Below are 27,403 nucleotides of genomic sequence, written 5' to 3'. Positions count from 1 at the left end.
AAAGTGACTCATATTGATTAGAGAAGAAGAAGAAGATTAGAGGGAGAAGTATAAGAACTTCGTTGAATTGTTGAATCAAGTGGGTTATATTTTAGTGGACATTGTGGGGACTCAAATGTGAAGATGAAAATTAAATGATTCTAGGTTTTGTCTTTTATTTTTCTTTTTCTTTTAGTTTTTGTCTCAAATAGTGAGCTTTTTTAATAGATTCTAGTTTTAGATTGGGAAAGACTAAACAAGTTGCTTATCTTTTTTTCTTTAAAAAAAATGTAAAAGTAAAAATAGATACGTCAAATCATGTGTCAGATAAATATCCAAAAGTATCGGTATCTGATACGTGTCTGATACGGATTCTTTGATAAAATATCTGTATTTCATAGATGGTAATAAAATTTTTAGAAAGAGGTCAATCATAGAAAAATTTTTACTTTTGGATCCTTGTGTGAAATTTTCCTCAAAAAGAGAGGAAAAAAAAATCCATTTGGGTTTTACTTGATTGATTTTTTGAGATTGTGGGGATATTATTATATTGTTGATAGAAACAAAATTGAGATTTGTGGAAAAAAAGAGAGAAAAATGAGTTGTGTTCCATGTTTTTCATCTCATGGGAAAGCAGCAAAAAGAACGAGTGGTAGAAGGGAACAGTCCGTTTCATTGCATTCTCGCTGTCGTAAACAACCATGGAAAATCCGATCTCTTGTCCCCCTGTGTGAACAATGTGGGTAAGGTTTTTTAAGAGAGAAATATTGAGTAAATGACAAATTTGCTTCTTTTTAGTCTATGAAGCATAAACACGAATATGATAAAATACAATGATTCATCAATTTCTAAAAAATTAAGATACGAATATGTTTAGGAATACGTTTATATATATATATTAAATATAATCCATCAAAGCATAAAATACCAAATAACAACCTAAAGAAAATTTAATCCTCCAAATACATATTACAAAGTTCTTAGTACAAAGTATACTAGAAACTAGAAAAACCTTGAGCGTTCATGCAAAGAAGATGAGATCGGTGAGGCGCAGCAGATAGTACAATAAATGGAAAGAAGATGAAATCCGGCATGACTCATTGAAGACGAGGAGATGCTTCACGGATTTTAAGGTTAGCAATCGAATGGATGGGACTGGGAAGAAGAGGAGATCGTAGGGGTGAGCTATGCATCAGGGAAATCTGGTTTTTCTTTCTTCTTCTTTTTTTTTTTTTTCCTTAAAAGATATCTTTTAGTTATTTGGTAATCAATAATTATGAAATGAAGTCGGCTTGTGGATTGTAGGCTGCTGATAATCATGAAATAAAATGGATTGGTGGTTGTGGGATCGAAATTGAACCCAATTATTTTAATTGTGTATTGTCGTATTCCCTTCACAAATCTAGAAGGGAATAAGCGTGTCTTAAAATAATAAAATCAAATACTCTATTTTACATATCTCACATCTCTCCTATATATCTAAAAGTATCAATATCAAATACATATCTAATATCGACTCTCCACATTTTGAAGTATCTATACTTCATAGCTTTTAGTTGAAGATCAACTAATACAAAGACATGATTACACACTTAATAAACTACAAGGATTAAAGGATTAATGGATCGATTTAAAGTTTTTGGATGTGATTCAATAGAAAAAAAAACAAAAATAAAACCCAAGAAACAACTTTTTTTATATAGAAAAAATTGATATCTCTCATTCTTCTATTCAAAATAAATTACAATGAAAATTCAGTTCGGTCAATTGTAAAAATGAAAATCCGTTAATAAATTAACATAATCTCAAGATGTGATACATGACAAACTCAATAATAAATGAACTTAACTAGAAAGATGTGGCTCATAATAAAACTTGGCTACGAAAGGATATAAAATTTCTTTTTCGAATCAGCTAATTTTATTCATCATTTACTACTTTTTCTAAAAGAGAAGATTTAATCTCCCACCTTATAATTGAAGGAAAAATATATATTTTTTAAATATAAATGCAAGAAAGAACTCTCACAAAAACTGAAGGAACATTTGCATAATGTGTTATAGAAAGTTACATCGACTGAACATTAAGCAAATGTTCAAACATTAGGTCCTAACAATGTCCCATCTGAAGCTTTGGGAGGTCCTAGATTTACATATTTACATAAACTGCTGTTCTCAGCATCCTACTACAACGAATGGATTGCAAGTGAAATCATTTACAAATTGAAGAAATGAGTCAGCTTCACATGAATGGAAGCCTTCCTAGCAAAGCTATTCTACTTCCTATTTTTGTAAGCACTATATACTACTAGCTACTTTAATCGAATGAATGGAGAAATGAGACCAGTCTCATCATCAGCACAAAGTTTGAGTAATGTAAGAAATCAGTTTTCTTTGCTTCTCAATCGTCAAATCTCGACCCCAAATTTGAAGTATGCATGGTTTCGGATATCTTCAAGCTTATGCAGAGAAGCTTTCATGATATAATGAAAGATCATATCCAATTGAAAAAAAAGATTTAGTTGAATCTATCAAATCGATTAGTTGATCCCAGGTTACCGTCGGAATAATCGTTTGTTTACGTGTTGTAAGCTAACTAACTACTTTACTGCTCGACCAGAAATTGTGCACAGGGGTATTCCGACAGGAAAGTGGGAAGTTCAATGTCTGAAGGTTCAATGGCGGGAAGAGCCATGTCAATGTCTTCAGTAGAGAATGGGATGCTGCAATCAGCATATAATGATTAAAAGAATTATTAACATGAAAAAAAGGTGAAAAGGGAAGGGAAAAGGAGAGCAACCGACTTCGTTCATAAGCTTTTAGGAAAGCAATGGCTAAAATTTATCCAATCACGATATGAAGATGTAAGAAAGTTACCTTAGATCATCGTCCAATAAAAATGAATTTGAGGTCAAGTTCTGATTGTCCTTGTTCAGAATTTCCCTCATTTGAGCAACCACCTAAACCATGCGCCATCGATTACACAATTGGCCAAGAAACAAAATTCATCAAGCAACTAGAAATAGGGAATAATAAAACTTGCCTCATTCGACACACTCTGTGTCCCGTATTTATCATCCCAATACATAGTACTGATGCGATAAATTTGTCTCACTGTCAATGCCTGTGTTCAGTACTCAACATAAGAAAAGCCAAATTCCAATAGAAATGATTCCTCAAGAAAACGGACAAAAGTAAAAATTTTAAACAGTCAATAAATAAGTCAAACAAACTAATAAAAGAGTAAAGACCATACAGGGCAAAGATCCTGTCTTATCTCTTCTAGTGATTTCTTTCGCTTCTGATGTATTACCTACATATAATGCAAAATGACATCGATATTAACCTCAGTCCTACGACTGTAGAAAGGGGAAGGGGAGTTCAGGAAGCATACATACCAGAAACCCGACAGCTTGCCTTATATAGTTTAGCTCGTGCCAAGAGGTCCCTGAATACTAAAATTTCCAATTTAAAATATAAGTTCTACATCCAAATTCAGATTAAAAGTTGTAATATCAACCCGACTATGATATACATTTATTACCTCATCTGTTGCATTGCCAATCCACTTTTCTAGTTCTGCAAGACCAGATTTCACGTACTCCCCATTTGAAAACGTACAACATTCACGTCTTAGTAGAAGGCTACAAAACAAAACATCACATCCAAATTTAATAAACTTCATCACAGCCTCGAAGGGACAGAAAACTGCAACCCCATACCTATTAAAAAGCGAAATGTTGATGAATGAGAACACCTGAGTAATCAATTTACGAATGAAGAAAGATGGTACCTGACACAAGGAATCTTCAGGTCAACCAATAATACAAAGAAAAATTTCATGGCTAGTACACGTTCATATTTGTCAATTCCCTCACATAAAAAGTTAAATATAAAGTTGAACATTTGTTGTTATTAATGCTATAAACAAAACTGATAAGCTCTGCAGAAGTAAGCATTTCAAGAGAAAGAAAAGAGAGGCATGAAAGACTGGCTGAGCTGACTAGACTCATATACTGAATTGTTTATAGGCATCTGTTGATAGGGAGCTACGTGTAGAGTTACAGAATAACCAAAACAATTGGGTGCATGAGGATTGCTTAAGACCTTCGAAGGAGTTGGACAAAAAATAGAAAAAGGTCAGTGGATGGAGTTGGGTGGGGAGATCAGTAGATGAATGTGAATTGCTAGGAGGTTTCCTTTTCTAAGGAGTTGTTTGTAGGTCGTGTATGAACAATAGATGAAGGATGTAGAAGTTTGTCAATGCACATTATGTTTCGAGAAATATTTGTTGAACTTATGACCACCCTTTCCTGAAGATGAAATATGTTAATGAGTAGCCAGGAGGATAATGGAAAATCTCAGAGTGGCTAGATTTTAGTGATGCTGTTAAAAAGTGTTGGAACATCTTTAAAAGTGGTAATGTTTTCAACATTACATCTGCTAAACTGAAAATTAACATGGCAAAAGTTTCTTTCAATCTCAAATCTTGTTTTTTTTTTTTTTTTTTCCTGCTCCTTGGCATTCTATCCCTTTTGTTTTGGTTGCTTGTTATCTTGAACTTTTTCTAAGATGAAAAGTTTTTTCTGGTTCAAAACTAAAATAAATCAAAAACCTCATGAGGATTATTTCAAAGACATACATGATTCGCACGTAATCGACTCATCAAAGAATCCAAAAACTTTATTATGTTATCCCATGGACTACTTGTAGATGGCTGGGGAACACCAGGCGATCTAGAGGACTTCCCAGCATGTACTCGTGCAGCTTTTGGTGCCTGACATTAAAAAAATGTTATGTTATGCAATACCTTTGTCTAATGACTTTGAAAATAAAATTCAAGCAATAAAATTTAGACAAGAATAAATGAGATGAAAAATATGAAGTGGTTATCCCCATAGAGGATATGCCATAGAACACACTGAATCTATATAAAAAGAAACGCGAACAAAGTGGGTCCATGCAGCAAGATCAAAAAATAGGCATGCATAAAATATCATAAATATAGGATAAAGAAAAAAAATCCAGTTAAGTATTTTTAAGCATTTAAAAACTACTATAAAACAACTTCTAGGAATCATTTAACAATAAACTTTGTGCTAGTAAGAAAAGTATTCATTTCAAATCTACTCTCAAACATTTCCTCGAAAACTTTTAATTGGGCATGAAAAAAAGAATGAGCAGCATTAACTTTGAAGGAAAAGCAAAGCAGTCAACGATGACATGACAGTTACATTCATCACTTCCAAAGGACAATTGAAAACAAAAGAAGTGTCCAAACGTCCAAACAAATTGAACACATAAATTTGAGATAACAGGTATACTTTTTCAATGGCAAAGAGCCGAAGACCGCAAAGATACTTCAACTATTCTTATGGTGTTCTAATCATAAAATAAAACCAGCAAAAGCCAAGGCACCCATGCACAATTCCTGAAATAAATGAGATGAAGATAAAAAAATTCCAGTTGTCACTTTTTAGTTAACCTGAAACTCAACTAGTATTTAAACTAGCTACAAGTTCACATTTCACCGAGTGGGTTCATGATCCTAAAAAGGCCAAGGAGCCGGATAAAGCCTTCTCTAGCTTATTCTTTCATTAGCCTGTTAATGCATTATCATGATTATCATTCAGGAACAGAACAATGACCTGAATACATGAGCTCAACAATGGAGATAACTCTTTCTTCAAATTATCACGGATCAAGCCGAAAATCTTCTCCACACAAGCAGTTAATTGCTGTTTAAACAATATTGCTGGATATCTTGCTTCAAGATGAGAAATCCCATCTTCAAACCCAATATATTTGAAGGGTGATTTTAGTCCCTGACATTCAAACAAGCAAACTTCAGCTGAAAACATATATACTTCCACCAAAGATGAACAAGTAATTATTAAGAGAGTGACAGAAAGATAACCACGTTAATTTATCGACCACTAGAATACAAAATCAAGCAGTATCTCCACTATTAAGAAGTTAAAAGTAAAACACATTAACATAAATCAAAATTACAGCTCTTCCACAAAATTGAAGAAAATAGACTTTCAAGGTTAACTTGTTAAATAGAACACATCGAAATGAAATTCTATTGTATCGTATACTGTATCGTAACTATGGTGTATCATAAGTTACCATTTGATAAATAGCATTAAAAAATATAAATAATAAAGCCTAAAATAGAGAAATAAACAACCAAACGTTAAATAATTAAATAACTCCAAAAAAATATGATTACATAAGCTAACTCCAAAAGTGCTCGTTACAAGATAGAAATAGAAGACACAAGGTTTACATAGAAAACCCTAGAACAGGGAGGAAAAACCACGATAGAGAGTCTCCTTTTTATTATTTTTTAACATAATATGAAAGATACACGAGGGTTCTTATTTATAGGCTCCAATAAGCCTTAATACAAAAAAGGAAAGAAAATTAGGGTAAGGTAAATTACCATCATACCCTCGGAGCTATAAACTAAGTCCCTTAGTTTCAACACTCCCCCTCAAGTTGGGACATAGATGTCAATCAAACCCAACTTGCTAACACATGAGTCAAAATTTTGCCTGAACAACCCTTTCGTAGGAACATCAACAATTTGTTGATTTGATAGAATATACATAAGACAGGTACTATCATTGTCAAGTTTTTCTTTTGTAAAGTATTTGTCAATCTCCACATGTTTCGTACGATCATGTTGTACTAGATTATTGGCTATGCTTATAGCCGCTTTATTATCACAATAGAGTTTCATCGGTAAGACACCATCTTGATGAAGAACAAACAATACTTTTTTCAATCAAATTTCTCCACAGATTTCCAAACTCATAGCTCTGTATTCAGCCTCTAGCAACAACACTTTACTTCTTACTTCTCCAAGTGACTAGGTTAGCCCACACAAAGGTACAGTATCCTGAGGTAGACTTTTTGTCAATAACTGATCCTGCCCAGTCAGAGTCGATATAGGTCTCAATGCATTTCTGTCGGTTTTTCTGAACATTAGACCTTTACCAAGAGTGCTTTTCAAATATCTCAGAATTCAACTCACAGCTTCTATATGTTCTTCATAAGGTGCCTGCATAAACTAACTGACTACGCTAACAACATAGGCAATTTTTGATCTAGTATGTGATAAGTAAATTAGCTTTCCTACTAGATGTTGATACCTCGCTTTATCAACAGGAACTTTGTTAACAGAATCTCCCAGTTTAACATCGAATTCTATAGGAGTGTCAGCAGGTCTACATCCAGTCATGCTTGTTTACAATTTCAATATAAATATAAAATTTAGTTAATTTTAAATAATAAAAATAATAGAATAAAAAGCGGGGATTTTCCCCGCAGGAACCCGAATCCCCAAACGGGGTTTCCCTAATCCCAAACCCGACTCCCCAAAACGAGGAATGGGGCGGGGACAAGGATTAAAAATCCCCATCCTACCCCGGCCCCGTTGCCATCCCTAGTTTTCGTTGTGAGACAGAGATCCCTTCCCTTGATTTAGCCAGTTCCATTCCAAGGAAATATTTTAGATTCCCAAGGTCTTTAATTTCAAACTCATCTGCCACTTTCTTTTTCAGTCTGGTGATCTCAATAATATCATCTCCTGACAAGACAATATCATCCACATATACTATTAGGATAGAAATTTTTCCAAATACTGACCTTTTTGTGAACAATGTATGATCAAAGTGTCCCTGAGTGAATCCTCGAAACTTAACAAAGGTAATAGAATAAAAATATGAAATTTAGTTAATTTTAAATAATAAAAATAATAGAATAAAAAGCGAGGATTTTCCCCATAGGGACCCGAATCCCCAAACGGGATTTCCCTGACCCCAAACCCGACTCCCCAAAACGAGGAATGGGGCGGGGACAGGGATTAAAAATCCCCACGAGGACGGGGATGGGGAGTGCATCCCCGCCCTACCCTGGTCCCGTTGCCATCCCTAGTTTTCGTTGTGAGACAGAGATTTGGCCAGTTCCATTCCAAGGAAATATTTTAGATTCCCAAGGTCTTTAATTTCAAACTCATCTGCCACTTTCTTTTTCAGTCTGGTGATCTCAATAATATCATCTCTTGACAAGACGATATCATCCACATATATGATTAGGATAGAAATTTTTCCAAACACTGACCTTTTTGTGAACAATGTATGATCAAAGTGTCCCTGAGTGAATCCTCGGAACTTAACAAAGGTAGTAAACTTGTCAAACCAAGCTCTTGGGGACTGGATCAAACCATACAAAGACTTCATGAGTTTGCACACCTGATGATCAAAATGAGCTTCAAAACCTGAAGGAGAGCTCATATACACCTCTTCTTCTAATTCACCATTTAGAAAAACATTTTTCACATCAAGTTGGTGGAGAGGCCAATCTTTATTTACTGTAATAGAGAGAAGAACCCTAATCGTGTTTAACTTCGCTATTGGAGAGAAAGTTTCTGAATAGTCTACCCCATAGGCTTTGTACCTAGCTAGAGTTCCATCAGATTTATACTTCAGAATAAATACCCATTGCACCCAACTATTTTATGCCCTTTTGGAAGAGCAACAAGGTCCCATGTATTATTTTTTTTCAAGAGCTCTCATTTCTTCCATAACGACAGTTTTCCACTCAGAAATTTCCATAGCCACCTGTATGTTTTTTGGTATTGTTGTTGTGTCAAGACTGGCAGTGAAAGCCTTGAACTCGAAAGACAGATTATTGTAAGATAGAAAGCTATACATAGGATACTCAGTGCAAGACCTCGTATCTTTTCTCAAGGCAATGACCATGTCAAGAGAATCATCATAATCCCCAGGGTTGTCTGACTTCTTATCTACTTTCCAACCTATAGTAGGATTCTGATCACATCTTTCAGCCAGAGTGTTGGTTCGGATTCATGGACCAGAGTCGACAAAACAGTAAGGGACACTATTTCCTTTATGAGATTCTTCCTGTACTATGTTAGCCAAGGGACCTATTTAGTAGGTAGAACAGTGCCATGGAAACTCAAGATAGGGGACACTATTTCCTTTCTAAGATTCTTCTTATAGTATGTTAGCCAAGAGACCTGTTTAGTAGGTAAGAACAATATCATGGGACTCAAGATAGGTTCAGGAAGATCAATAAGGACTAAAGATGTTGACCAATTAGTCTCTTCACAAGTACTCTCCTTTGAAGATGACTAACAAGGAAAAAGGGTTTATCCTCGAGAAATGTGACATCCATGGAGATGAAGTACTTTCGGGAAGAATGATGGAAGCATTTATAACCTCGCTGGTGAAAGAGGTATCCAAGGAAGACACACTTTTGAACACGAGAGGTAAACTTAGTTTGGTTAGGGCCATGACTATGAACAAAGACAGAGCACCTGAAAACCCAAAGAGGAACATCAAGAATAAGCTGTGTGGTCGGGTACGACTCCTTGAGGCATTCAAGAGGAGTTTGGAGTTGGAGGACACAGGAAGGCTTCGATTAATAAGATGAGCTGCAGTAAGAACTGCATCTCCCCACAAATAAGATGGAAGAGAAGTAGACAGCATGAGAGACCGAACAACCTCGAGGAGATGACGATTTTTCCTTTCAGCCACCCCATTCTATTGAGGGGTATAGGAACACAAACTTTGGTGAACAATGCCTTTAGAAGACAAAAATTCACAAAGTGTATTATTGAGAAATTCACGACCAATGTCACTTTAAAGAATAGCAATTTTGATATTGAATTGAGTCTCAATAGTAGTGTAAAATTATTGAAATATCGATGAAATCTCTGATTTGTCAATGAATAGAAAGACCCATGTAAGACGGGTATGATCATTGATAAAGGTCACAAACCACTACTTTCCTGAAGAAGTGGTAACACTGAAGGGGCCCCAAACATCACTACGAATATGAGTAAAGGGCTGAGAAGGTTTGTAAGGTTGAGAAGGAAAGGTGACCCTACGCTATTTTACACGAATACACACATCACAAGACAAAGAAAAGACATCAACTTTATTGAATAAATAAGGAAATAAAAATTTCATATATTGGAAATTTGGATGACCAAGGCAAAAATGTCACAATAAGAAGATAACAAATTAGTCTTATAGTTGTTCCTAGAAGAAGCATCGCCATCAAGGAAGCAGAGTCCCTTACTGTGCCGGGCAGTGCCAATTATCCTCCCCGAACTCAAGTCTTGAAAGAAAATATTATCCGGTGAGAAGGCAACTTGACAATTGAGATCTCTGGTTATCTTACTAATGGATAAGAGATTGTAAGATATGTTAGGTACACGCAGCACATTCTGTAAAGTTAAACCATGAAACGGAGAAATATGACCCTTGCCCGGAATAGGAGCAAAAGACCCATCTGGAATTCTAATCTTTTCATTACCAGCACACGGTAGATACGATAAAAAGTTATCACACGACCCAATTAAATGATCTGTAGCCCTGGGATCAAGTCTCCATGGTTTATTGTCATTTATACTTAGGAGACTTAAGGATTGTGATGTACCTGATTGAGCTATTGCCCTAAGGGAAGAGATAGCAAAGTCATTTTGACCATTCATCTAAGGTTGTGGCTGAGAAGTACTTGCAGATTCACTCACAAGAGCCTGACCAGGATTGGGTTTGTCATTCGGAGGGCGTCGTCTTCCATTCAGTGGTCTACCATGTAATTTCCAGCATTGTTCCTTTGTATTCAGGTTTTCTTGCAATGTTCACACACCGGAGTCTGTTTCCCATTTTTCTTGTCACCATCATTACCAGATAATTTCGCACTAAAAGCAGATGAATCAGTAGCAGACACAATTGTGATGTTCATAGCACTAGATCTGTCCTCCTCAAGGCAAACCTCAGAACACACTTCTACAAGAGAGGGTATAGGTCTTTGTCCCAGTATACGGCCTCGCGCTGCATCGAATTTGGAGTTCAAACTAGCTAGAAAATCATATACACGATCTACTTCCTAAATTTTAGAATACTGGACACCTTTACAAGGGCAATCCCAAATAATTTCACGACACAAATCCATCTCCTGCCAGATTAAAGACAATTTATTAAAGTATGAAGTGACATCCATCGTCTCCTGTTTGAACTAGTGAACTTGTTTACGTTGAGTGTAAAGACAAGACGCATTTTGCCTCTTAGAATATAATTTATGAACTACATCCCAGATATCTCGAGCAGTTGCAGCATACAACAATGGTTTCCCTATCTGAGGCTCCATACTATTAATCAGCAGTGACCGTAGCAAGGAGTCTTCTCCTTTCCAAATGCGCTCTTGAGGGTCTCCTGGTCTAGGTCAAGATATCTCACCAATTAGATACCCAAACCTGTGACACCCCTTAAGAGCCATTTTAATGGACTGAGACCAAGAGAAATAATTCATTTAACTTTTCTCCTACAATTAAACCTGTGGAATTTTCCATAGATCCAGACAAATAATTTGTAGTAGTTAAACCAGGGATAGAGGTTACCAGATTCTCTGGATACATCGGTAGACCGAAAGGAACGTCTGAATTCAATACACTTGAATTTAAATTTGTAAGAGAACCTAGGGCCACCCCAAGAGCAACGATTTGTTGTTGAAAACTCGCCTTAAGATTAGCCAACTGTTGTTGAACCATTGTTGGAGATAGACCCATTGATCCTTGGTGTTCATAGCTCGGCGGCGTAGGAGAAAGAAATCCCAACGGCGGCAGGTATGCGGTTGGCGGCTAGCGGCTGTTTAGGAGTTTCCATCAACGGCGACGGTGGTGAAAGCAAGGGTGGTGAAGACCTAATGTTATCTTGCACCGGTTGGTTTTTGCCGACGATGGCTAAGGTTTTGTCACCATACTCTGATACCATATTAAAAGATAGAAATAGAAGATACAAGGTTTAGGTGAAAAACCCTAGAACAGGGAGGAAAAATCATGATAAAGAGTGTCCTTTTTATTAGATTTTAACATAATATAAAAGATACACGAGGGTTCTTATTTATAGGCTCCAACAAGCTTTAATACAAAAAAGGAAAGAAAATTAGGGTAAGATAAATTACTATCATACCCCCGAGACTACAAACTAAGTCCCTTAGTTTCAACTTTGCTAAATATGCAAGAAAATAAAACATAAACCAACTCCAAAATAAGTATGAAACTTTAAAGTTTAAAAACAATAAAAACAATATACTAAAAAATTAAGAAAAAGTTTAAAAACGTTCATGAAGACTGAAGAGAGAAGAGTATTCGAAAAAAGAATAAAAAATTAATAAATGGTTAGGATTGGAAGAATTGAGAAGTCACACTACAACAATCATGGGACAGTTGTAGGCATGAGAAAAGGGAGGACTGATTTAATAAATATTTTTATTAAAAGTAAATATTGTGACATTTTTTAATTGATTAATAATACTAAACAATTTTAGAAATCACAGGTATCTTTTCAGATTTCCTTTCTTCTAATCTCCTTTTAATCTCTTTCTTCCTGCCTCAATCGCAAGTCTCTTCATCTTCATTCTTCAAATTTCAATCCCTCTTTGAGTCTCGGCTGCAAGTTCCTGTTTCTTTCCGTTTTTGTAATCACTGACAACTATCCACAAGGTCATCTACTTCGGCTAGCAATGTTGCAACAATAAACCCTAAAACTCAAAATTGCAACCGTCCACGAGGTTTTTTGTCGTCTTCGTTTTTTTATTTTTACTCTTTTTGTTACTTGAATCGAACGATTTGATTAATGAATGATTAACATGATTCAAGATCGCAAATCGAAAGGTACATATTATTTTTTATTCAAACCCAGGATTTGTATCGATTTCCCTTTGTTTCGATTTGAATCGTCGATACAACTTGGGTATCGTACGATTTTAACAATGTTGGTTAAGATGCTAAATTTAAGAAATGATTTGCACCATTGATAATTATGGAAACAGGTGCAGGACTCAACTGTTGCTTTTTATATACATATATAGATACATACATATACATATATTATATCACATGTAGGTCGGGAGAAAATTTTCCAGTACAATGGGAGTATAGATTCTATTTATTGTGTGCCACGTCACCATGATTTTTAAAAATAGAGTAGCACCCACTAACATTAAGATGGAGTTTAGACAAATCTACAGTGAACAAAGGGAGTCTGGTACTCCCGTAGTACTGGAATTTTTTCCCAGTGTGAGGGATCCAAACCTATGACATCAAAAAGTAGAAATGCCTTCAATGTTCAAATAAGAACCATTATTTGATAATAAAACTTTTAGTTAAATAGTTTTTACCATATATAATATAATAATATATATAGAAGAAAATTTCTTTGCACCAACATTTTTCGACAATCCTTCCACAAATTCATGATCACCACAATGGAAAGAGAAGACTGCCCATATGGCGGACTAACCACTATAAACCCAAAAAACCAAAGTACAAAACAGAACAAAAAACAAAAAACGTAAAGCAGTGTCGTTTAGACATCTAATTATACAAGGTAGGTAGTTCAGATCTATTTTCCACCAATGAACACTTTCAAGAAATTAAACAAACCTATTACAGCAACCAACTTAGGTTTCAGGGGCAAGGAAAGACTAAATAAAGGGAAGAGGTCATGATGCCTATTTGAAGCCCATTCTAAAACTATCTCGGTCCATTCAGAAGATGCCTATTTGAAGGTGCCAAGACTATGGGCATTCCAAAACTAACTCGGGCCAAATCCCCTCATGAACACAGTTCCTATTCCCTTAGGATTCTATCAATTGTAAATAAATATATTCTATTCGCTTCTTACAAGTTTTTTTTTAACCATTCCTTCTACTTCCATTCTTGTTCAATGCCATCTCTTCCAATAGAGTTCTAACATTGTTCGGAAATTTAGAAAGGGTGAATTTCTTCCTATTGCAAAACTGATGTAGTCATAAGTCAGCATTTTAGACTAGTTAATTATTTTATATCCTCTTTGGCCTTTTAGCTTGTTTGTTTAGTCAGTTAATTTGTTATCACCAGTTCAGTTATTAGATTAACCAGTCACTTCATTAGAGCCATTTACTTTAAATAATACTGCTTATTCTGTTGAAGGCATGATTTGACTTTTACTTGAGAGATTAGCTTGCCAGCGGCAATGACCTCATCAAAAAGGAAGTGAAGCAAACCACCACCCTATCCCTGAAGACAACAACTCAATGCTTGCTGTCAGCCGAAGAAAACAGAGCACAACAAAAAATGGTACTTCAAGAAAGGCATAACCCTAACCCTCCGTGACCTCAAAAATCAAGAAACCTTCAAGAATTGCCTATTAGTCACTCAAGAAAGACCAAGCCTCTAGGTTTATCAACGAAGACATTGATAGGAGTTCAATCCATCTAGCGAAGAAGACAAAGAAATCAACACGAAAAACAGAACACATAATAAAAGCCGACAAAAATGAAGAAAAAAAAAACTGTGCGAGGGAGGCCAATCGCGCGAAGAACAAGATGAAGAGAAATTTGAAAGTGAAATAAGAAGTCGAGTTGAATAAAGAAGAAAAATTCACGTGCTAAAATACAGATAAGATGTGTGAGGAAGAAGAAGAAATGACTGAGAAAACACATCCGACTCGCCATTTTCTAGAATCTCAAGCAAAGTTGCAAGTCAACTCATCGACTATTTTCTTTCTAGTAATTTGTTTATCCTATTTGTTTGTCCTTTTTAAAACTCGAGGATGAGTTTGATCTTAGGAGGGTGGAATATGAAGTAGTCATATGTCATCTGTTTAGACCATTAAATTATTTTATCTCCTCTTTGGCCTTTTGACATGTTTGTTTAGTTAGTTATTTTGTTATTATCGGTTCGGTTATTAGATTAATTGGTCACTTCATCGTACTTTTAGCCCTTCACTATATATATGAGTTGCTTATTCTATTGAAGGCATGATTATATTTTTATTTGAGAGATTAGCATTCTGGTTTATACCAAAAATCACTCAGACGTGTTCTGATAATATATATAATTGGTTGCAACTGAATTGTGCATCACATCTCTTCCACTGTTGAGATACATGCTTTTTGCTCTTTTAAGATACATGCTCTCCAAAAAGCATCCACGTATTTAACAAATATAAAACATAAAGTGTAAACCATTTAACTCTTGCAATAGACAAAATCACAAACTCCAAAATAAATTGCTCAGCTCACCTGAGAAATCCTGCTAGCTAAGCCAGCGGAACCAGTGGAGCGTTGAGAAGCTGTGCTCAAAAAACCATTTGACTTCAAATTTCTTTGCAAGAGACATAGTAATGCAGATGCATTTGACAACCAATATGGCAAGGTAATATTCTCGTCCCCAGTCTGAGCCATTATAGAAAAATTAGAGAACTAAAAGTTAAAGCTAGGATGGAACAAAAAAAAATCAAGTTGGAATAAATACAGGAGACACTTAAGAAATTTCATCAAACTGAAACAAGAGAATAACCTTGAGGGCATCATTGATTCCTTCAATTATATAGTCAAAAATAACTGTTCGTTCTGATTCAAAGGCATGCCAGTTAAGAAGGCATCTGTAGATGATGCAAGCAGCCAGTGGCTTGCCACCTTTAAACCCCAAATTTTCTTTAATGCACCTAGAAAGGACTTCATAGTTTTCCTGCATAGAAAGTGCTCTTTATCATCCATGGAAAAGGTTCCACCATGTGACATTTAAAATAACTTGACTACAACTTTTCACAAATATTTTAGCCATGAATTTTCATGGATGGAAATTTTAAATTGAAAGCTCGGTATTCAATGAATCGTATAAAAACCTGGTGTCTCTCTATAGTTAATTTTGTTCGCCGTGATTCAGAAAGGCCTTGTGACAAAGGTGCAACCAATTTTGTAGGTGTTGGTGACTCCTGTAAAAAGGACGTTCCTTTTTTTAGAAGGATAACACAGCATAACAATTTACCAGTCTATTATAAATATATAATATCTTACAAATAAAGTTTTCCGATCAGCATTAGGGACAAGCGCACTAGAGGATTTCTGTTTCATAGAAAAATCAACGATCATTCGAAGTCATGAAACAAGTCATATTATCAAATGAAGAGCCATATAGTTCGCACGTACACAAAATTAGTGCATGTGATTATTCACATATTATTCACAAAATGTCTTACCTCCGATAGTGCCCTTACAAAATTGGGCCGGATGCTCCTTGGAGTTGCACTTAAGGCTTTCTGTCGCAATACATGATTCTCGTCCTCTAGAACTGAGAGTTTATCTTCAAGACTATATTTTATAACAAGAGTAGAAAAAGAAATAAGGTAAGGTAAGAAAAAAATAAAACAGAACACAATGAGCATAAGGTGCACAACATAGATACAATCAGAAAATAACCTACCATAAAATTGTTTAAGAAGTCAAACAATAATAAGGGAAGAAAGCATGCAACTCAAGTGATACGCAAATATAACATTTAACATTTCTATTAACAACACCTTTTCACATTCTGTTGAAGCTTATTGCATTTCTGTTCAACATCCAGCAACTTTTCAACAGTGTGGCTACCATCCTTTTGTGCCTCAACAAGCTTAACTTCCAGAGCTGAGTTCCGTTTCTCCATGGCATCCAGAGCACTCTGAGGATTTATGAGCAACCAATTTGAGATTAACATTGGTAATCCAGAAACAACCGGAAGGGTGAAATTATTCCAATATGAAATAGCAAAGTGGTCATGTATCAGAGGAGCCATATAACTAAGTCTCAGCCATATCATACCTCCCTATTTTTGTCGTTCATTTGACACTTGACAATATGATTGTGTGCACTATAACCTCTTCTTTTGGCTCACCTTCACTGCTACTCTAACTCAATTGCCATTTAACATTAAAGGCCCATTGTTACTACTTTCCACTACGGCTTCTTGTTTTTTCATTATAAGAATCAATTATCATTTCTGAATTTTGGGCGAATAAGTTCAAACAAATTCTAACAAGGAGGGGAGGATCAACCTAAGATTAAACCACGATCTTCAACAATAGACTTCAAATGTGTCGGGATTTCTGAAGGAGGTACTGGAGAGAAACAAGCAGCACCCATCATATATTATCTTTTAAATCAACTTCATTTTAAAACAAAGTATTGAGATCCGCCTCAAGATTTTCCTCTTGCATTGGTTCATCAAGATCAACTCCATTCTCAAAGCCTTCTGAATCCTCACGGCAAATACTGATAGGAGAATCAGTATCTGATTCAAACTTCCTTTTTTAAGAAGAATCTGAAGGAAGGCATGGTGTGCCTCTCAAAATTTGAACCTTCGAATTAGGACTAGAGAGAACAGAGTATTTAAAATGTTGAGTTTGAGGGGGAAGAGTAACTGGCCTCTTAGAAAGAGCAAAGACCGTCTGTTGATACTTAAAAATCTATTTTGTTCAAATTGTTTTCTAACATTCTTTTGCATCAGGAATGAAAATGATGTGGGTTTTCCTGAAGACTTGAAGAACAAGTTGAAAATTCCTCTCTTTTATCTGAAAATTCTCCAACTCAATAGTTGCTAAATCCAGTGCACACATTTTTTTTTTTTTTTTGGTAAGCAAGTTGCAAAGGCTTCTGGGACTTATCCATTTGGCCAAGTTTAGATCTCCCCAAAGTTGGAAATTTGAACGTGTATATTGGCCACCTTGAGAAGGTAAAGAGATATTACAAGTAATTGTTGGTGTTGAAAAGAAAGGATCGGTTGTTTTTGGGAAATGTAAAGAAATTTTCTCTAAAGGAGTTGAGAAAAATTAACACCCATCTCTCATTTTTCCAAATCATGTTGAAGAATGAGAAATATTGCAGTTAGAGCTAGTCAAAGATAATCATCTCCTCAAAAGTTATACAGAGGTGGTATAAAAGAAGAGTTTAGATGCTTCAACTTTTAAGGGTGAAAAAAGAGGGATTCCAACTCAGGATTCTTTTGAGATTGTTTCCCGAGGCATTGGAAATCCAGACCGGCTTAGAGAATCACTGGCGCTATTTAGCCCTTCGTTTCGCCTTACTCGAATATAGGAGACATCCTTTGGGATGGATAGAAGGAATAAGTACAATTTGGAATGTCAACCGATTTGATAACGGAGGCTTACCCCCTTTCTTGATAAAGCTGTGATGTTTCATTACACATCCCAGTGTCAAGGGGATATAACTATGATGCAGAATCCCTGATATTAAGACAGAAAGACCCTATGAAGCTTCACTGTTCCCTGGGATTGACTTTGGGCCTTTCCTGCACAGCTTAGGTGGAAGGCGAAGATAGTAGAGATGAATTTCAATTGTCTTTTATTTTTTTATAAAAACAACTACTTTATTGAAAATGAAAGAATACAAGGGGATTTAAAAAAAAAAAGAAACCCACAAAACCCCTAGAGAAATGGTTTCCAACTAAGTAAAATATTACCTAGGGAATAATTAAAAAAATCTTCGAAATCGAAGTCCAAAGAGAAACATGAAACCTCACCAAAGACCAAACCTCACTAGGATCTCTCTCCAGACCACAAAACACTCTATTGTTGCTCTCTCCACAAAGATCCCACAATAACGTGCACACCCCGCAAGCCAAAGAAAGTGATCTTTCTCTTTGGAAGGAAAGCCAGTGAATTTCATTTCAGTTTTTGTGTTTTCCAGATTGCAAGCCCACAACTCTTAGAAAGAAGCTTGTGTTTGGTTCCCCCTTCCTCACCAAAGTTACAGCAGTCTACCAACTCATACACTCATTCCACGGTCACTCCTCTGGGATCAAATGTTACTTTAACCAAAGGTCTCATTAGCTCTCCCACAACTATGGATCCTATCTTCTTTCCAATTGTTCATGATACCAATTCTGATGAAGCATCGAATGTTAGTATGAGCAATGAGGAATTCAAAGCACATTTAGACAACATAGAGATTGTTGAATTTCTTGTTGAAGACTATTTTGCAAAAGTACTCAAAAGTCTTTTTTTGGTTGATGATAGAAGAAATCCAGGTGACATTTTGCAATCAACTACGTATGTTGTCAGGTATTCTTATTCTTCAATTCTTCCAAAATTGCATTCCTTAACTAAGGTTTGTGGACTATAGATGAAAGAAACCACACCTCACACCACAGTCACCACGAGTTAAAATTATGTTTCACTAGTACGTTATGGTTGTTTAGCATTGTGTAGTAATGCTTAGTTTTCAAAAGTTTTTGGGGGTGGTTATTATTGTGTTGTCTAGAAGATCTTTTTCAGTTTCATTCTGAAGTTCGAAGGTTGCTGGTTGGTTTATGGAAGTTTTTTGGAAATCTATGGTGGCTTTTATTTTGGTGGCTTGAAATTGAGTGTGTTCAAGTGTTTTTTAGCTAGTTCTCTTTTTTGGATTTTGATTATGTTATTAAGAGGTTCGGCTTTTGGTCCATATCTTTGGTATGAATATGTTTAGAGTTAAGAGTTATTGGCCTCTATTTTGATTGTTTCGTTTGGTTTTTGGATTATTACCCTTTGTCGAGGAGTTAGTATTATTTGGATTGTTAATTTATAACCTTTGTAATCCTTCTTAGTTGTTCTTTTCATTCTTCTATAATTTGTGTATCGATCTCATTTCATTATTTTAACAAAAAAGAAAAAGAAAAGATTGTTTCTTATTTCAAAAATACATATCTTTAATGCCCCATTATCCCTAACTACCTCAATAGCATTAATCATAATGCTTCCAAAGATGAAATGTGAAGACCAAAGAGTTGCGACCTACAGGATTCCAAATGTTTCTCTAGCGGCTGGGCGAGAACAAGAAGCGGCCGTGGCCTCATAATAGATAAAAATCCTTTATTCAAAATTGCAAGATAGAAAGAAGAATCCTTGAAACAAGAAAAAAGGTGGAAGGATTAGACATAACTAATGGAATTGCCATTCATATTCGATTAATTTAAATTTTAACTGTTCGATCTTGTTTGCAATTGGTGGAAATACCAAAAAGACTATTACCAAGAATCGTGACAGAAGACAAAAAACATAAAGAAACACAAACAGAACCATATTACCAGAAAGGTCAATTGCACAACTCACCTTGAGAAAAGCATTTTCTTTTCTTAATTCAACGACCGCTACAATTTCTCTTTCAAAACCATACTTCTCCTTCGCCAACAATTCCATTTGGTTTTGCAGCACAGCATTTTTGTTGCACTCGTTGATTGCAGCCAATTTGGCTGCATCTAACTCCAGACTCAAGGATTGCAGCATCTTTTGCAATTTTAATATTTCATTTGACTTGGCCTCTTCATTGGAAGCCTGCATCCATAACACTGATCTGTAAGAGAAAGATACTACTAACTAACCAAAAGCTGGGGAATGCAAAATCAAATAAATCCATAAAGAGAGGGAGAGAACACATTAGAAAGGCGAAATATGGAAAGAAGAATCTATCCCACGTCAAGGCCAATTTAGCAAACAAACCAAAAATGTAGCAGATCACTTCAGATGTATAACAGACATGATTCGGCAGTTCAAGCACCAGTTTTGAGAACCTTTGCTTAACACTGTATAAATAACATACTTCTGATATACATTACTAAACAAAAACTGATTTACATATCCTTTTTTTAGATATTTTCATTATTAAAAAGAAAAAAAAAAAAAGAAAGAAAAAAGACTAAGTGAACAAGTACACAAGGTAACTAAAATTACCCGCAATCTTTTCTCCAAATGCAACCGCCATGTAAGATCTTCCAACTGCTTCTCAAGTTTGTTTTTAGCTAAACGCAATGCTCCAGCTTCATTAGCCTCCTGCCCAAAGAGATGACGAAAACGTGCAATGATGAAATTCAAGAAATAAAATGATTTAAGTTCCACATTTCTTGTAATACTCGTATTTCTCGTTGAATATTTTCTGAATACTTACCTGTTTAAGTCTTCGAAGTTCCCTTTTTGCAAGCTTTTGCCTCCATCGACATTGTATTGCAATAATAGAAGCTTGATGGCGATGGAAAACAGAACGGACTTTGAATGTCCTCCATCGAGCCTAAGATTTCCATTACCAAACAGAAAAAAAAAAAAGTAAAAAGGTCAGGCCAAGCTGAAAATAAAGCGTAATTTGTTATTAAAAATAAAGAGAAAGGAAAACAACCTAATGCGTACAATAAATATGACTAAAGTCTACACGCTGATCAAGATTTGCAATGCTAAGTACAAAATACAAATTAAGATAAAAACTTTAAAGAAAACGAAACCAAAACCAAACCACATTAAACATTCGACAAACGTGTTTTTTTCCAGAGTATAGAAATTCTAAGAATTCTAAGAGTTTCTTCACAGAATCACAATGATCTGCCAATCCAACAACCTCACTTTCAATAAAATTCTTAATTTGATGATAAAGTCAAGCGTCATCGCAAAACCAAGCCTTATCTTTTGGTGGCTCTTCAGTCACATGGTCATCCATATCTGTACTAAGCAAATAAAATTGAATCGTCCGACGCCAATTATAGTAATTAGACCCATTGAATTTGTGTTCAATTATCTTTGACACTAGGGGAATCACATTAAATACTACCACATGCTTCACTTCATCCATTATGAGCTAACAAATGGTTTGTAGATCTCACGAGCAGGAAGAACAAATCAAAATAGAAATTAAAGATAATCAAAGAGCAAACAGAACCAAATTGAAACAAAACAACGACAAACCCTAAGCACAAAAGGTTTTTTTTTTTTTTTTTAATAACTCATAACCGAATAGATTTCAACGGAACCAAATGCGCAGAATGATCAGAAAAGATGAACCGGGAAGAACCCAACTGATGAAACGTGGAACGATGATCCCATGCACGGAGGAAACTCTTTGTGGTGGTGCGTGACGTGAACCTCACGCGTGACTTTTTCGATGACTAACGGCTGTAGACTCTAGCGGACGATGATGGCGCTTCTCTTGGGATGGGTGGTGTAGACAAACGACCACTCAAACTTGATGACTCAACTCAAACCCTAACCTTGTGAGAAGTATAAACCTTACCATGGCCGTCGAACGAATAACCTTAGACTGCTCTAATACCATGTTCTCAATACTTTTGGAGAGAATAATAATCTTATTATTTAATCAGACTGAAGACACATATATATAGGCAACTAAGAAACACTAATCTAGGAGATATAAAATTACAATAAAGGACAGCTAATCATAATTACAATATAAATACATATTATAACAGAGATGTCCAGGTGCGCCCTCCTGATCCATAGGCCTTTTTTGCTCATTGTATAATCCTCTTGCATTTTAAGCATTAGTCTCATTTCATTACATCAATGAAGATGCCCGTTTCCATTTCAAAAAAAAAATTAAAAAAAAAAATTAATTAATTAAAAATATATTTTTTTTAAAAAAAAAAAGGTCCAAAAATTACTCTGGAAGCACACCCACAAAGGCCATCAGTAGTAACCTGTGGGAAGGGGATACAGATATCATTGATTAACATTAAAGAATAAAAGATCGATTAATTTACCTGAATTAACACCGCTGCTTTATTTCTTCTATCTTGTAAAAACCTATTGCGAGTTGCAAAACCACGAATACTGGACTGAATGGTTAAAGCAGCAGAATAGAGCTCCAAATAAATATTCCTGAAGAGCCACCTGCGAATATATTTCTGTATCGTAGTGGCAGCACTGCTTTCTCGTTTTGCTACATAAAACTTTCGGGCAAGGCATCCTAAATATAATAAATCATCACTAAATCATCATAGCTATAATATGTTTGCAAGTAAAAACAAAGAAAATATACCATAGCAGAAAAGAATTAGGTCCTTCATTATGAAACCACACATATAAAAATGACATGGTAGCCGGCTTAAAGAGTATACTTGTGCAGTCATCCAACCAGTACTAAGTGTAGATTTGTATATAGTATAGTTGCATTTTAATTAGTCATTTACACCTCTTAATAAATTTTTAGATGTCATTTCCTTTTATAATTGGTTTCCTTCGTAAGAACTTGTGTATTATATTTATCCATTACTGGGTCCTGGAATAAGATGAGTAAATAAAAATCTCTCTAAAATTATCATGATATGAAAGCAGGAAAATTAAAACCCTAAAGGTCAATTTGGAAAAAAAAAAAAAAAAAAAAAAAAACCCTAACTCTAGTTGTTGCCACCACCGCCACCCCTCATCTTCCGATGCCGCCGTCTCCTCACAACACCAGCCACTGCCATCACCTCAGATCCGACTGATATACCGTTGTATGCTGACGATCTATCACAAACGACGGACACGCACCACCCAATCGCATCGGAGTTTTGCGATTCTTCAACTTGCAACCACGCGTGCAACAGCCAATCCTTCGCAACCATGTCAACTGATTCACGTTCTTCATCCATCCGGTTGCTTTGATTGCCTTCGTCCAATCGATCTTCAGTATTCACACCGTGGGTGTCTTTCTCCAGTGTCGAGGGTACTCAGTTGTCTTTCTTCAATGTTCACACCATGGGTGTATTTCTCTCCATCCTCTCCTTGCGTTTTAGATCTCACTAACACCAACTCCGACAAGGCTACCTAGCTATATATATAATTTTTGTTAGCCATCAGCCATCCCATTGTCGATTTGTTGCAGCGTTGGGTTGAAATCAATTCTCTGAACGCATCAAATCACATGACTGGTGACATCAGTATTTTCCACGAGTTCAAATCACACCTTGGTCATTCCTCAGTCCTAATTGCAGACGGGTCTCTCTCTAAAGTTACAGAAACAGGGTCGATAAAACAATCAAATGATCTCTTACTCTCCAATATTCTTTATGTTCCTAAATTGAGTTGTAACTTGATGTCTATTAGTAAACTTACAAGTGACTTAAACTGCATATCTAAATTCTATTCAAACTTATGTGAATTTCAGGAGTTGGGTTCGAGAAAGGTGATTGCGTTGCTCAGTAGCATGGTGGCCTCTATCTTTTCCAAGAAAAACATGTTCCAAGTTTGTCTTTAAAACCCAGGTGTGAGTCTTCTTCCAATTCTGTTAGTTTCATCCCCGAGTCCTCTTCCCATTCTAGGTCTTTGTCCAGTCAAAATCAAATTATGTTATGGCACTTTCATCTTGGTCATCCAATTTTTTTGTACCTTGAAACATTATTTCCTTCTCTTTATCAACAAAAAATCGAGTCACTTTCGGCGCAAAATCTGCCAACTTTCTGAACATACCAGAAATGCCTATCCAAGTGTGCCTTACAAATCGTCAAAACCTTTCGCATTGATCCACGGTGATATTTAGGGGCCCTCTAGAGTTAAAAATATATCTAGAACATGTTGGTTCATAACCTTTATTGATGATCATACTCAACGACAAATCTGAAACATCAAGTATTTTTCAATCCTTTCGCTCTATGATCTCACTTGATTTCAAAGGAATATTCAAGTTCTTAGAACAAATAATGGCCGAGACTATTTCAACTCCACTCTTGGGTCATTTCTTTCATCTCATGGTATTGTTCACATTAGTTCTTGTGTGGACAATCCTTAACAAAATGGGATTATTGAAAGGTAAAATAGACACCTTCTTGAGGTTGCTCGTTCTCTTATCATTGCCAATGATGTTCCTAATTTGTTCAGGAAAGAAGCCATTCTTACTGCAACATTTCTCATAAACCGAATGCCTAGTTGAATCCTCAAATTCAAATCTCTCTGTGATGTCTTCCTCCAAAGTCATTCCCAACTATTGGAAATAAAGAGCTTCGTTAATAGTTTATAACCCCAAGGGTATTTTAATATTTTACTTTACCCTAGATTTATTTCCTTTTTAATTTTAGGGCTTGCTAGAGCCTATAAATATGACTTCTATTTATAATTTTCATTGTGTATTAAAAATAATAAAAGAGACATTGTATTGCAGTTTCTTCTCCTTGTTCAAGGGTTCTCCACGTAAAATTAGTTTTCTTTATTTTTTATCTTCTAACATAGTATCAGAGAGTGGTGACGAAACCCTAGCCACCATCGGCGAAAACCAACCGATGCAAGATAATCTTAGTTCTGCACCAGCCCCACCAGTGTTTTTAAATGCCTAAGGTGCCTTAAGGCGCAATGGCTCTCTGGAGCCTAGGCACAAGGCGCACAAAAAAGCGCAGACTTTTTTTTGTGAGGCGCACTATATATAAAAATATTACATTAAAAAGATAGAGTATAATTGAAGTGGAAATATGGAAAAAATGGACCCAAAATACAAGAAATGGAAAACTTGATCCTTTTAGTTAATAAAGAAGGAAAATCCTTAATTAATACTATTTTTTTTCAAAATAATTGAAAAGCCCCCAAGGCTTTGATCCTTGGGGCTTCACAAAAGGCGCACGCCTAAGGTGTGCCTTATTTTGTGAGTCTCGCTTTTCGAAGGCAAGGCGCCAGACTTGTGCCTTGGGCCTAGGCACATGCCCGAGAGGGCTTTTTAAAACACTGAGCCCCACTACTACCGATTCTGACCACCAACGCTAATGCCACCCGCCCCCACCACCGATACTGTGATTGTTGTTGTTGTCCAAGCCGCGGTTAATCGATATCTTCAGTCCTTACATATCTGTTCAACTCTAGCGCCACCACAACCTTTTGATGGAAACCCTAGCACCACCGCCTTTATTCACAATGTTGCCAGCGTTCCTCCTTTGTTACCGAGAGTTTTCGCTGCCTATCCCTCCAATCTCACTGCCAATAGCCGAAACCTACACCTTGAAGCCGGAATTGGTGAGTTGTCCACCTTTACCACAGAGGTAAATCCCCTACCGCTACAATGCCGGGAATCCCCGACTCCTTTCCCTTTTAGCCGCAAGCAACCTATCTGCAGCCACCAGGCCTTCCTCATCATGAGCCGCCTAGTTATGAACATCAAGGTTCGATCGGTTTATCTCCTGTAATGATTCAACAACAGTTGGCTGATCTTCAGGCATGTTTTCCACAACAAATCGTTGCTCTTGGGGTGGCCCTAGGTGTTTCACAAACTTAAATTCTAGTACAGTGAATTCTGATATTCCTTTCGGTCTACCGATGTATATAGAGAATCCGATAACCTCTTTCCCTAATTTAACTACTGCAAACTATTTGTCTGGATCTATGGGAAATTCCATAGAGTTAATCGCAGGAGAAAAGTTGAATGGTCAGAATTATTTCTCCTGGCCTCAGTCCATTAAAATGACTCTTGAGGGGCATCACAAGTTTGGGTATCTAACTGGTGAGATACCAAGACCTAGGTCAAGGGATCCTCAAGAGCACATTTGGAAAGGAGAAGACTCCCTGCTTCGATCACTGCTAATTAATAGTATAGAACCTCAGACAAGGAAACCGTTGTATGTTGTGACTGCTTGAGATATCTGGGAAGCAGTTCAAAAATTATATTCTAAGAGGTAGAATGGGTCTCGTCTTTACACTCTGGGTAAACAGGCTCACTAGTGCAAATAAGGGACGATGGATGTCACTTCATACTTTAAAAAATTGTCCTTAATCTGGCATGAGATGGACATGTGTCGTTAAATTATCTGGGATTTCCCTTGTAGAGGTATTCAGTATTCCAAGATTGAGGAATTCGATCGTCTCTATGATTTCCTAGCTGGTTTGAACTCCAAGTTCGACGCAGTGCGAGGCAGTATACTGGGAGAGATGCCTATACCTTCTCTTATGGAAGTGTGTTCTGAGGTTCATTTAGAGGAAGATAGAGTCAGTGCTATGAGCATCATGATTCTATCTACTACTGATGTTGCTGCTTTTAGAATGAGATTATCTCGTTTTGATAGTAACAAGAAAAATGGGAAACAAACCCCGGTGTGTTAACATTGCAAGAAACCATGGCATACAAAAGATCAGTGCTGGAAGTTATATGGTAGACCACTGAATGGCAGAAGACGTCCTCCAAATGACAGGTCCAATCCTGGTCGGGCTCTTACGAGTGAATCTACAAAGGCCTCCCAGTCACAACCTCAAGTGAATTGCCAAAGTGACGTTGGTGTCTCTTCCCATAGGGATGATGCACAATCAGGTACTTCTCAATCCTTAAATCTTCTCGGCATAAATGGTAAGAAACCATGGATACTTGATTTTGGGGCTACAGATCATTTGACTGGATCTTCTGATAATTTTCTATCATATCTTCCGAGTGTTGGTAATAAAACGATTCAAACTACATATGGGTCCTTTGCTCCTCTTGCAAGCAAGGGTCATATTTCTCCTTTTGATGGTTTAACTTTATAGAATGTGCTGTATGTACCCAAAATATCTTACAATTTACTATTTTATTAGTAAGATAACTAGACATCTAAATTGTCAAGTTGCTTTCTCACCAGATAATGTTTTTTTTTCAAGACTTGAGCTCGGGGAAGACGATTGGCACTGCCCGGAACAAAAGGAGACTCTATGACCTTGATGATGATGCTTTTTCTAGGAACTGTTATAGGACTAGTTTGTTGTCTTCTTATTTTTCAACTTTAGAAAAAGATGGTATGTTGTGGCATTTTTACCTTGGTCATCCAAATTTTAAATATATGAAATATATATATTTCCTCATTTATTCAATAAAGTTGA

The 27,403-nt window shown here is 36.1% G+C and overlaps 1 protein-coding gene and 1 long non-coding RNA gene across 3 annotated transcripts in view; one reads left to right on the top strand and one right to left on the bottom strand.

The window, feature by feature from the left end:
- Positions 1–2,001: 2,001 nt before the first annotated feature.
- XI-I (myosin) overlaps positions 2,002–27,403 on the bottom strand; it is a 60,899-nt gene continuing 35,497 nt past the window's right edge. For both annotated transcript variants that reach the window (XM_039028483.2, XM_039028482.2), the window contains exons 21-39: positions 22,360–22,565; positions 20,763–20,882; positions 20,549–20,647; positions 19,931–20,152; positions 16,367–16,506; positions 16,046–16,157; positions 15,864–15,911; positions 15,692–15,781; positions 15,364–15,534; positions 15,087–15,239; positions 5,627–5,803; positions 4,621–4,755; positions 3,701–3,771; positions 3,523–3,622; positions 3,377–3,433; positions 3,235–3,291; positions 3,022–3,102; positions 2,856–2,938; positions 2,002–2,701 (exon numbers count right to left, since the gene is read on the bottom strand). In XM_039028483.2, coding sequence (XP_038884411.1) covers positions 2,584–2,701; positions 2,856–2,938; positions 3,022–3,102; positions 3,235–3,291; positions 3,377–3,433; positions 3,523–3,622; positions 3,701–3,771; positions 4,621–4,755; positions 5,627–5,803; positions 15,087–15,239; positions 15,364–15,534; positions 15,692–15,781; positions 15,864–15,911; positions 16,046–16,157; positions 16,367–16,506; positions 19,931–20,152; positions 20,549–20,647; positions 20,763–20,882; positions 22,360–22,565 — 2,240 coding nt within the window. In that variant the 3' untranslated portion in view covers positions 2,002–2,583. The remainder of the gene's footprint in view (positions 2,702–2,855; positions 2,939–3,021; positions 3,103–3,234; positions 3,292–3,376; positions 3,434–3,522; positions 3,623–3,700; positions 3,772–4,620; positions 4,756–5,626; positions 5,804–15,086; positions 15,240–15,363; positions 15,535–15,691; positions 15,782–15,863; positions 15,912–16,045; positions 16,158–16,366; positions 16,507–19,930; positions 20,153–20,548; positions 20,648–20,762; positions 20,883–22,359; positions 22,566–27,403) is intronic.
- On the top strand, positions 12,336–14,842 carry LOC150036682 (uncharacterized). Its single transcript, XR_016529190.1, has 2 exons — positions 12,336–12,590; positions 13,993–14,842. It is a non-coding gene; the product is annotated as an uncharacterized LOC150036682 (long non-coding RNA).

Source organism: Benincasa hispida, chromosome 4, assembly GCF_027475165.1.
Source record: "Benincasa hispida cultivar pf3 chromosome 4, pf3_genome.v1.1, whole genome shotgun sequence".
NCBI classification, from domain to species: domain Eukaryota; kingdom Viridiplantae; phylum Streptophyta; class Magnoliopsida; order Cucurbitales; family Cucurbitaceae; genus Benincasa; species Benincasa hispida.
Note: the sequence above shows the minus strand (reverse complement) of the source record. Positions and strands in the feature narration are given on the sequence as shown.